General features: G+C 51.7%; 1 protein-coding gene across 1 annotated transcript in view; it reads right to left on the bottom strand.

Moving 5' to 3' along the window:
- ABTB2 (ankyrin repeat and BTB domain containing 2) overlaps window positions 1–12322 on the bottom strand; it is a 168494-nt gene that overhangs the window by 27333 nt on the left and 128839 nt on the right. The window contains exon 3 of the mRNA XM_054585927.1: window positions 7448–7661. Coding sequence (XP_054441902.1) covers window positions 7448–7661 — 214 coding nt within the window. The remainder of the gene's footprint in view (window positions 1–7447; window positions 7662–12322) is intronic.

Genomic DNA, 12322 nt, shown 5'->3' with positions numbered 1-12322 from the left:
CAGCATCTTGCCTTTTCTCTCCTGGGAGACAGGAGGGATATAGCACCCTGGATCATGTGAATTCACTGTGTTATTATAATTGAGCCTCTCTGCTGGGCTCAGATCTACCTCTTCCTATCTGTGACCTTGGATGTCACAGTATACAACTGTGACTTTGGATGCCCCCTGACCCTCTCTCAAAGCCTCAGTCTGCTCCTCTGTAAATGATGGTAATGGCTCCCTCCAAGAGCTAATGTGAGGATCTGCTAGACAGCTGGGTATTTAAAGTACTTTATAGACTGTAAATCTTTGTCTCGATCAGGAGTATCCAACCTGCGGCCCGTGGTCCACATGCAGCCCAGGATGGCTATGAATGTGGCCCAACACAAAATCATAAATTTACTTAAAACATTAGAAGTTTTTTTTGTTTTTCTTAGTGTCTGTGTATTTAATGTGTGGCCCAAGACAACTCTTCTTCTTCGAGAGTGGCCCAGAGATGCCAAAAGGTTAGACATCCCTGGTAGATGCTTCTAGCTGGTGTAAAAATAAACCAGATCATACCACTCCCAAGCTTAACACTCGGCAGTGACGGCCCAACATATATAAACGCTATGGCCAACCAACAAGCAAGGGGCCTGGGGCAAGGGGCACTTGCCTGACTTTTTGGTCTCTGAACCAGTAGGTAGATGAAATCCAGTTTTTAGTCCTTTAAAATCCTTGGGTGGTGGGTTGTGATAAATCTAAAGTTTGTGTGTGTGTCTGTCCAAAATAGTCCTCGCTGAATTAGTCCTTTGTGCCATCTGGTCTACCTCATCTTCTGGCTGGCTATTGTCAGGGCTGAGTTAAGAGGAAATTAAGGGCAGGGACTGAAGAAGGTATATATGAGAGGGAGAGAAAACATGCATTTTGAGTAGATGTGATATTTAAATTTACCATCACTTTTTGATTATTTATGAATTAAACAAGATTTGGTGATTCTAGTGCTTCCACAGGTTTGTGAAAACTAATTGTACCAATAACAGCAGCTTCCACGTGTGAAGAGTTTACTCTGCGCTAGGTCCTCTGAATGTATTCCTTCAGAAATTACACCGCTTGCCGAAAGTATACGACTGGTAAAGGGCAGAGCAGAGGCCCCATATTATGGTCTTTGACTCCAAAGTGTCCAACCTTTAGGCACTACCGCTTATTTCACTAACTGAGCAAAAGACTTAATTGCCTCCTATGTGCTAGGGACAGTCCTACGTGCTGAGGACACGGTGGGAACCCGGCCCACCCAAGAGACGTTCTAGAGGGATGAAGAACGAAGACAAGTAAGTAAACAAGTACGTAAGCAAGGTGAGTTCAGAGAAAGTGCTCTGAATTGAAAAAAAAAATTGACGGTGATGGAGAATACCTGGAGGTGGGAGGCCCAGCTTCCTGGGTGCACAGCCCACTCACTGCAGGGGTTGCTGGGTGTACAGTCTGGGGGGACACATGGGAACAAGTACTTAATTCATCCCACAGCTATTCTTATTTCTTTTACTTCCATTTTGGGTAAACAGATGGAAATTTAGCACACAAAAGGGAGGAGAGGAAAAGAGAGAAAAGAGCTTAACATTGCAAATCTTGAAATGGTATTTAAGGGAACCACAAGTCAGTAGTATAAAGCCACCACTGCCATCATCTCTATTATCTGATAAGAAAATACTTTCGCAAACTGAGCAAAAGATTAATGAGCCCGCTTCTTCAGACTGAGCCCACAGACTATCTGTGGGGGCTCTGTATTTATGTAAAGTGCTCATCTGAGGGAGACATCCCCCTCTGCATCTGGAAAGGAACGAAGAGGCGCCTCTCCCCCTGCCGGGTACCTTATTTGTATCTGGGGCATTTCCCCAGCTCTTGGGAAACCCCCGGGGGTAGGCACTGCTCAGATCTTCACTTTACACAGGAAGAAACTGAGGCTCAGAAGGAATGAGGAGACTTGCTTCAATCACAGAGGGGCTGGATTAGACCCTCATCCAGGGACCCCCCAAAATATTTGCCTAAATAAACAACAATTCATGATGACTTAAAAAACACACACACATAATTTTTGTGTTTTTAAGTTGTAGATCCATTTCGGTCAGGAAATGCGCACTCTGAAACAACAAGAGGCCTTCTGTGGCTTCCGCTGCCCATGCCACCTTGCCTGACCCAATCTCCTGTGGCTGCCTCTTCAGGCCTGGTTACAATCCCACTCTGTCCTGATGCCGCCCCAACTACTCCAGCCCTTTAGACACCCTGTTGAATGCAATGGTGGCAAAGGTGACTGACACATACCTTGGACTGGGCACTAGTCTGGGTGCTTTACGTCTATTTACTCTACCCTGCAATACCCGTACGAGGTGGCCCTGTTATGCCCATGCTAGGAAGAACAGACTGAGGCACAGAGGCCAAATGACAGGTCTGAGGCCACCCAGCTCCAAGATGCTAGGACTGAGGCAGACTGCAGGGTCTGAGGGCCAACCTGAGACAGTACTGCGCAGCCCAGCTTCCTCTGCGCTGTCTGCTCCTTTGTGCTCATTTTTCCCTCCTCTCTTGTTTTTTGCTCCCTCATTAGGCTGGAGACTCAATCATATTAGCTCATTCTTCATAACCCTTGTACCCCTTCCCCACTGATCCACAGAAGTACCGGGAGAAATGAGTTAGTATGTGAAGCACTTAAGATGGTTTCTGTCTCTATTAATATGTAGTCTGTGAGGCTGGCTATAGTTAGTCATGGTGTTTGTAAGTAGCTGTATTATTAATTATTGTTAGCAGTAGTGGTTATATTAGGAAGATCAATAGTAGTATTAGTAATTGTATTACTAGCACTATTACTAATCCAGAATTGAGACCACATTTTAAGAAATGTGCATGATATCAATAAAGAAGGACTATTCTGGATGTCAAATATGTCATCTAAACATGTTTGTGACCGTTACAATATTGAGGAAGAGAAGGATGGTGGCCACCATTTAATCGGTACTGGAACAGCACCTGTCTCCCTCAGCCCCCTCTGCACCGCTAACTGTGTGTCTGTCCCCCTCCGTGCGCTCTGCTTGATGATGTTTCTTCCAGCCCTTTGCCTGCTGCCCCTGCATGCCCATGCAGCCTTTCTCCTACTTCCCAGACTCCTCGTTGCAGGGTGACCATGACCGAGGAGGTATCCTCCACCCAGGACGCTATCTCAGCTCCCCACCCCTCGGCCTGCAGGCACACCGGGAAGGGTAGCGGTCAGTCAGATGGCTGTCCATTCTCCTCCAGGCCTGGGGAGCCTCCTTCTCCCTGGGTAACCCCAGATCTCCAACAGCAAGTTCTTTTACTTTCCCAGCTTGGTCTCGGGTAATGACACGCCCTTAAGGGCAGCAGCTGTGACTCACCTTGCATTTGAGACCCTGCCTTGTGCCTCGCTGGTGCCCGTGATGCAAAGCCGCCACAAGAAAGGCATCCTGGGAGGGTGCGGGCAGGTTCCAGCTGAGAGGTTCTCCCTGGGCAGCCAGGGAGGCCTCCTGGGAGAGGAGAGGCAGGTGGGGTTGGAATGGCCTTGGAGGAGGTGGCCCCAAAGGCCGGGATGCACCCAGGTGGCCTTAAAGCCTTAGGACCACCTCGCAGCAGCTGGGTGGGCAAGCTGTAGCCTGGGATGGTGAAAGGCGTACCAGGAACCAGAGAGACCTGGTTTGAATCCCTGCCCAGCCACTTAGCAGCTGGGTGCCCCTCACCTTGAGCCCTCATTTGTAACAGGCAGGTAATGCTGGCACCTGCCTCGCTGGTTTGTTATGGGGCACAGAAGAAACAGAAGTAGGCAGAAATGCCCTCCACATGCCTTATCTCACTCCGCCCTACCCGATGGGATCGCTTAGCCCCATTTTACAGCCGCGGCGTCTAAGGCATGGAGGGGCGCTGCTCCAACTCGTGCTCTGTCCCCTGGCGCATCTGGCTCAGGGGAGCAGGAGGTGGAAGTGCGTTACAGAGCCTCCGTGCCCCCTGCAAGCTGCTCCGCTCTCCACCCGGAGCTCCCCTGTTTCTCCAACTCCCTGCTCCCAGCATCTCCCCACCAAGATGCAGAGCAGGAGGCTCTGGGGAGCAGTCTCTTAAGGAGGGACAGTAAGACTGCAGAGCGCAGAGGCAGCACAAGGCTTAGCAGGGAACGTTACAATGGGCTTCACAAGAGGGAGGAGCACATGTCGAGCCCTTAGCAGCTCGGATGTGGTCACACAGCCGCTGACTGGAAGGAAGAAGGGTAATTTCTTCAAAGCAGAAACCTGTGAGCACAGACTTGAGTAGCTCCGTGAAGGGATCATGTGGACAAACCCATGTCCTCAAATGGTGCTCTGTGGCCCATATGTGCAAGGCAGTGGAAAAGACCCAGAAACCCCCAAACCAACAGAGGCCTCCGGGGCCGCACACCTGAAATCAGACATTCAGACCAGTTCTGGCCGGGGACCTGGCACCCACACTCCTGACATGGGGCAGAGGAGGAAATAAAGGGAAGGGAAAGGAAAGAGGCAGACATACGCACATCCCCAGACTCACAAAAGCAAAGCTCCATCACCCTGGAGCTCTAGCAGCTCCAGTTACTCTGTGCACAAGAAGGCTTTCCCCAGATCTCTGGTGAGGATATTGGAGCGGCATGGAGCATACAGTCAATAATACTGTAATAACAATATTAATGTGTCTGAAGGATGCTAGACTAATTGAGGTGATCACTTCATAAGGTAAATGAATGTCTAATGACTGTTGTATACCGGAAGCTAACATAATATTGTATGCCAACTGCAACTGAATAAAAAAGGCTGTCAGAATGGTGGCGCCTTGAGGGGTCATGTGGCCCAGCCTGCCGTCACACGGGACCTCAGTGGCCTCCAGGCAAGGCCAGCCAAGCTCTCCAGGACCTGCCCTGTCAGAGTGAGTCCAAGCGCAGCAGGACCTGTTTCCACAGCGAGGAATCAGGCCACCAGAGAGCTGTCGGGCTGCCTGTAGGCCTGGGGGTCCTTAGGGTGTCTGCCTGTCAGTGACCAAATCTGAAATGTGGGGATTCTTTTCTTCTAAGGGTGGTTCCAATTTCCCATGTGTCTGATACTCACTGGGAACGATTCATGGGAAGATGCCTTTGCTACCCATTTCTTTGTGCCACAGACAGTGTGGTTTTTAAATAATGAGATACTGAAATACCTATGTGTGTTATGTTACCATTCAAGCTCAGCTACACAGACAAGCAACTCAGGTCCTACAGAAACCCTGATGTTCTCTCTGTTCTAGGGCACAGGGACTGGGGACCCTCCCAGCAGGGAAGCCAGAGGATGGCCACAAAGACATCGGGGGGTTCTGGGCACAGTGCCCGTGGAAGCGCACCGCCCTGACCCGCCCCTGGCCCACCCCACAGCCAACAGCCACGGTCACAGCCGGACGGCCAAGCAGCCCAGCGCAGGGCAGCAGGTCCAAGGAAGGCTTCTTGTCCTCTTCTCCCAGCACCTTTGCTTGGGTGACCAGGCTCAATCTAGAACCGCTGGGGATGGCACCAAACAATAAGCGAACCACTTCCTCTTCTCCACCCCAAACACTTCCCTTGCTCTTTCCCCTTTGCAGCCAACCCCAGCAACCACAACAATTTCTTCGCAAAGTAGAAGCAGCTGGGGCTCAGGGCCCAAGCCCTGGGTTCACCTTCCTGCTAGACGCTGCCTTTAGGAAACCCAGGGCCTCCGCCTGATGCCTTCTTGCTCTGCCAGGCCCAGAGTGACCTGCCTCAGTCCTGTAAATACTGTCCATGTCCCAGGGGAATAAGGCAATGGTGATCTAATAATGATACCACTAATAATAGCAGCGGGGGCAGCATGTACTGGGAATACACTACACGTGTGTACTGGGCCACTGCTGCTTTATGCCTTGCGTAATGACGGACAGCTCGGGTAGGGGTTGAGAGCAGGGCCTGTGTGGCCTTGGCAAGTTACTGAATCTCTGCCTCCACTGACTCACCTGGAAAATGGGGCTGCGAAGAGCACCCGTTTCCTGGAAGTGTTTGCATGAACGTGTTAACATGTGTCAAGTGCTCGGCACAGTGCCTAGCACAGAGTAAATGCCCGGCAAACGTTGACTATCATTATTCCATCCCTACAACTGCTTCGTTACCACTGCCACGTGTACAGCTGAGGAAATGGAGGTTCTGGGAGGTTGGGAGCTTGCACAAAGGTCTCAGGGTTCACAAATGCCGGAGCTGCCGTTGGTGCCCAGGCCACCTGACCTCTCCACCCCCAGGGGCTCCCAGGCTGACATATGTCTGCGGGACAGCCAATGTGTTCGCGGTGGCTGTTTTTATGAACTGGGCTGTAGGGATGTATTTTTGTGCCTTTGATTTCTCTCACTGTGGAGACACTGGAGAAGCAGGCCCGAGGACCCCAAAGTTGCTGAGGCTCAATGTCACCTAAAGACAGTGGGAAGCTGGGGCAGGGGGACTGGGAGGGCGTTGGCACTTTCTGTACCAGGTCTCAGATCATCTGCTTCCACGATGGGCACAGAGACCCTTGGGCTCTCTCCCTCTCCGGGGCCCTCCTCTTGGTGGAGTGTATGCGGACGGGGCTCCTCAACCCAAGGGGAGTCTTTCAAGCACACAATCCTTGAGCCCATGGTCAGACACCCTGCCTCGGGTGACCATGTGCTGGCCTCCAGGTGAGACGTGCCAGCAAATATGGTGTTTTAGGAAAATTTAAAAAAACTCATCCTCTCTAGGCGGAAGTTTAAAAGGTGGCTCTCTGAGAGACCAATTAGAAAAGACACCTGTCCTTAGGCGGACATGGTCCCACATGCGTCCTCCATCCCCTTGTTGAGGTCCCTTGTGCAGTGCACGACCTGTGTGTATACCTGTGTGTACACCTGTTCTGGGCAGCCCTGCTCCTGGCTGGGAAAGGGCTGGAAGCCTGTAGAGAAAGCAGTAGACTGGGAGCCAGCAGGCCTAACCTACTAACCTATTGGACCACTAACCTACTAAGCTATTGGACCACTAACCTACTGGAGATCGAACAACCTGCCAGAACCATGATGTCTCATTTGTAAAGTGAGTGGACGGGGCAAAAATGTGCCTTAGATCCCTGACAGTGACATCACTGTCATCAAGTGAGGTGACAGCTATTCTTGTCCTAAGTGCTTTTTCTCAGAGCATCAGCTCACTCAATTCTCACTACCACCTTCCAAGGTGGGTGCGAATATCTCATTTTATAAAAGAGGCAATTGGATTTCTTGAGAGCCCGGGAGGTGAGCACTAGACAGAGCTGGTCAACCCCAGGTACAATGACCCCACTGCATTCCTGGGACATGCCTTCTCCATCTGCATCCCCAGCCCACCCTGTGCCAGCCGCCTCCTCACAGGCTGGAAGGCCGGCACCAGGGAACTCTTCTCAGCCTGACCCTCAGTCAGTCAGTCAACACACATTGGGACGCCTGAGCCACAGGTGTGCAGCCCAAGCAGGACCCCTACCGCTCATTGTTCAGGGCCATTCTCGGGGGGTCCAGGTTGGGGTTCTCCATGGACTCCATCTGTGGACACCGCAGGAAGTAGTAGAGCGTGTGGAGGGCGTCGGGGGACCAGGTGATGGGCTGGGGAGGCTGGCGGGCCTGACGGGCGGGGCTGGAGCCGGGACACAGCGGGTGGCGTCCCTGCATGTGGTGCATGGCTCGGGAAACCAGGTCACCTGGAGGGGAGAGAAGGGAGGGAGAGAGGGGAAAAGAAAACTGAGTTCACAGCCACATTCTTCCAACGATACCAGCCAGAGTTAAAGCCTCACCTTCGTAATTACTGTTTACCCCAGAGCCGGCAGGCAGGGGTGGAGACTGCCACCTAGAACGCAACAGCCACTTAGTTTCCCTTTCACTTCCAGTCTCGCACGTCAGAGCTGAATGAAGCGCCTGGAAGGCCCATCGCCTGCAGAACTTAGGCTAATGTGGTTTCCTTTTCGACATCGCCACTCTCTCCTCCACCTCCACAGGGCCTCTCCCCAGCTCTCTGACCAAGTGAGTCTCTCTGGGCCTCTTCTCCCAGCCTCTTACAGCCAGCGCCGGGCTGAGTGGCAGCACCCTGCTGTGCTGCCTTATGCGAGGCCCAGGTGCTTTGGCAAAGAGGCTACCTGAGTCCCTATCACGCCAAGCAAAACTACCACCACCACCACCATCCACTGGGCTCTATGGGCTAGGTGTTTGCTTCCCTAGAAAGAGGATTTAATTTGAGCCTTAAAATGCTGGGGACTTATCCCCATTTTACAGATGAAGAAATTGAGGCTTGTCCGGTAAACGAATACTGACCCTCCCCCCCATTTCCCTGGTCACAGGGAGGCTGCAGTGCATGTAAGTTGAGAGAAATAGTCCCGGTCAAATGGCTGGTAAATGATAGCGTCTCCATTGGAATCCAGGCCTGTTTGACTCCAAAGTCTACGAACTGGGCTGTGACCTGGGCTGTGGCCTGTGCTACCCAAGTCTGTGGGGTCTGCGGGGCCCCATATCCTGTGCCGTGTTTCTGCCCGAGTCAAGTCTTTTCAATATCACCCAGCTGGGGCAGGAAATGTCCCATCATTGTGCAAGGTCACAATGCTGAGAAAGGATGGGGGAAACAGCCCCAGGCACCTGCAGGCCCCTCTGTGCTGGGAAAAGTGGCGCCTGTTCATCCTCCGCAGGCCTGGGAACTCAGGGGGCCTCCCCTGTGGGTCAGCCTCCCCCATCTGGACATGGCTGACCCTGAGGGAGGAGAAATAAGCGGATTTTAATTTGGCAAGCGAAGTGTCATTCAATGAACGACAGGACTGATTCATTCACTGATGCAGTTCCCCTTCACTCAGCTTCTGAGAGCCTGGTGCTTGCTCCACGGAGCCCCGGCACCGGATCCACTGCTCAATGGGTGCACAGCAGACATTTAGAGGGTGAAGAAATAGCCTTCTGCCTTCATTTCATTTTAAAATACAACATCTGGTGGGGCTTGATGTGAGCTCATTAGCTGCCCAGTTCTTCTGTGATGGCCACAGCGATGGTAGCTGGCTTCCGAGTCGGGACGTGGCACCTCTGGAGCCCGATGTCTACGGGAAGAAGCCCCCCGGCCCCGCCGGCCACAGGCCCTCACTCTGCTCACCCCAGCCCACCCCTGCCGTGGCCGCCCGCCTGTCTGGGTGCTGCTGGCAAACCCTAGGGCCCAGGGGACTGAGGGCGGTGAGTTACTGCGAACTGGCTTCTATCCCCGAGACTCTGACTGAATCGGTCGGGGGCAGGACGGGGACACCTGCACTTTGTTCAAGTTCCCCTGGGTGAATCCAGCCAGGTCTGAGGATCACCAGTGAAACGGGTAAGAACAGAGATCCCAGGGTCAGACTCGCTGGCTACTTCCAGCCCTTGGGCCTTCTGTAAGTTACTGCTCAGGGCCTTGGTTTCTCACCTGCAAAATGGAAATCATCACACGTAACCTAAAAACCGTGAGGATTCCAGTAAATGATAAATGGGAAGCGCTCAACATCACGCTTGGCACAGAGCAAGTACTGGATAAAGGTTAAGTATAACACCATTATGATTCCTGTCCTGTTATTATTACTCTGCCCTGTGGGCCACCTCCTGGGGTGCTCTCCATTCTAGGACCTCAGTCTGCAAGGAGGCGCTGCCTCTCGTTTCCCAGGACGGGAGTCCCAGCCCCAGCCCTGCCCTCGGGCTCCTGGGAGGCAGAAACTGGCATCACCGCCCTACCCCCAGCCAGCCCGCCTCAGCACGGCTGGTTGTACAGCTGAGCAGGCTGCAATAAGTTGAAACCTGGCTCCTGCTTCTCCAGGTCTAAATGCCATCGCTTTAGGCAGGACCACAGGACCAAGGGAGGAGAAGACAGCCTCCGAGAGCATCAAAGAGGAATCTTGTTGAAATATCATTTCCAAGGCAGAAGAAGTAGAAGTCGTCATTTTTAATTACGTTCATGATTGTTTTATTGATATCGGTGTGGAACACTTTGACACCACATTTCCAGCCAGAACACAGTCCAAGGAATCCAGAAAGAAATGGGGGCCCCTCCTAAGGGCTCCCTAATGGGGGGCCAGGAACAGAGAGGCCTTAGGAAGGTTCAGGAAAACCATGGAGGCGGCAGAATAGCAGCTGGAGATGGGGCCCCCAGACTCTGAGTCCTGAGCCCAGCTGGGTGCCGTGAGTCTCCCTCAGAGACAGATGCCTGTGGACAACACTGATGAGGCATCTTAAACTCACACTGCTCTGCAGCCCTCGTTTATGGCCAGGGAAAGCTGCTTGCTTTGGCTGTTCTCCTGGAGTGATTTTCCTCCCGGCCACCTTGGATTTTCTAGGCTTTGCAAAAGACATGAAAAGATGGACAAAATCTCATTCAGTCTTTACAACCACCCCTTAAGGGAGGCATTTCCACTTTACAGAAGAGGAAACGGGCTCACAGAAGTCAGTGCTTTGTCCCAGTTGCACAACTAGTAAGTGAACCAGCCAGGACTTGAACTAGGGAGCCTGTTTGCTCCCTAGTTCACTTACTCTGGGCTGTCGCACCATTTCTGCGGAAAGTGTGGTCTGCAAACAGGGTCAGGTTTGCAAACTGTTTTGTTACTGGTTCATAACAAGCTAATTTTAGAAATTTCTGAGGTTTCAAAAACTCCCACAGCAATGTCTACCTAATTGAATAATGGAAAAAAACCCCAAAAACTGGCTTGCATTTTGCAGATCTTACGTGTCTTTTATTTCATTTTTCTAGACACTTATCTTTATTGTGTTTTATTAAAGTTTCAGTCTGCATCAGAGTGTGGGGCGGGGTGGATAAAATCCCCAGCCATCCCCACAGCGAGTTTGAGACGCCCTGGCCCAGGCTGGGCTCTGCTCTTGCATTAGCACAGGTCGACGCTCAGTGCTGCTTCTGGAAAATCCTTGCTCTTGAGAATCATTTGATCCTAAGCTCGATGAAACCTCAGTCTGAAGCCCAGAAACACCCACAAGCATGAAAAACAAGTCCTTGCTGCTTGTTAATCACAAGAGCCTTGATCAGAGGTGCTACAGGTTTCACTCCGCTCTGTCCAACCCTCATTACCTGCTGTCCAATAAAACCAGCAGAGAGCCTAGAATGCAGCGCTTTCTTCAGAATAAGGCCTATACCATCTGGCTGCCTTTAAAAAGAAGTGTTTTGTTTTGTTCATGTCTCGTTCCCTCCCATTTGCATTTGCATGGGTAGAGAGGGACAATAATTCAAGTGCCCTAGCTCCCTGTGCAGCAGGACCTGATGCAAGCAAGAAACTTCTTGACCTACCTGGCAGGCTGGTCTTGGCAAGGTGCAGGGAGTTAGTGCATGGTAAACCTGGGGTAAAGTTTTAGGTACAAGGTGCTCAGTGCCAAGTATCACTAACCTCATTAAGTTCTTTAGTCTTGGAGAAAAAATTGCAGTATCTGCCTCCACCTTGTCTCCTCCCTTCACAGTGGGTGAGCAAAAACCCTGGTTTCGGAGCGAGGAAGCTCCGGCAACTTGGGCAAGACACAGCCTCTTTGGTTGTCCGTGAAAAGATGCTACAGAGCTGCTTCTTTCCTTTGCCCTGAGGAGTAGCTGTGCCAGGATGTGGATCGATCCTATGGGGGTTTTAGGAGGCACACACTAGACCATAGAGAAGTCATTCCTTCTAACTAACATACACATACATGCACACACACAGCAGCTGGTACTGTTCTAATCACTAGGGATACAGGACAGCAGAGGACCAAACAGAGGGAGCCTCTATCCTCATGAAGCTGACAATTCTAGTCAGATGAGAGAGATGACAAACTATTTACATGTGAATATACAATAAATGTCACTTGGCGATCGGTGCTTTGAAAAAAACCAAAGACCTATGTGAAGAGAGAAAGGAATGAGATTAGGATGCTCATCTATGCACGGTGCTCAGGGAAGGCCTGTCTCTTAAGGTGTCATGTGGGCAAGGACTTGAAGAAAGTGGGGGTCCCACACCCTTGAGCATCTGAGGGGAAAGGTCACAGGCACAGGGAGCAGCTGGTGCGAAGGCCCGGGGGTGGGAGGTGCTTGGCCAGGAGGCCGGGACGGCTGGGGCACAGTCATGAGGTGATGGGACCAGACCCTGTACTCGATGCTGGGCTATGGCGAGGATACTGGATCTCACTGAGTGAGCTGGGAGGCCAGAGCGGGGTTGGGGGAGACATTGAACAGATGAATGACATCATCCAATTTGTGTTTTAAATGGTTTGGGCTGAGTTGGTAGCCATGCAGGTGGTAAAAGGGGCAAACTAAAATCTGAGAGACAGTTTTAGGGGGTAGAACCAACAAGGCTTTGTCTCTGGGCGGAATGGTAAGGACAAGCCTCCTCCAGAGGGAAGTGTCTGA

The sequence above is a fragment of the Pteronotus mesoamericanus genome, unplaced genomic scaffold (assembly GCF_021234165.1).
Source record: "Pteronotus mesoamericanus isolate MK-2021 breed Mesoamerican mustached bat unplaced genomic scaffold, CSHL_Meso_final contig_90, whole genome shotgun sequence".
Lineage (NCBI taxonomy): Eukaryota > Metazoa > Chordata > Mammalia > Chiroptera > Mormoopidae > Pteronotus > Pteronotus mesoamericanus.
This window is presented reverse-complemented; position numbering and strand designations above follow the sequence as displayed.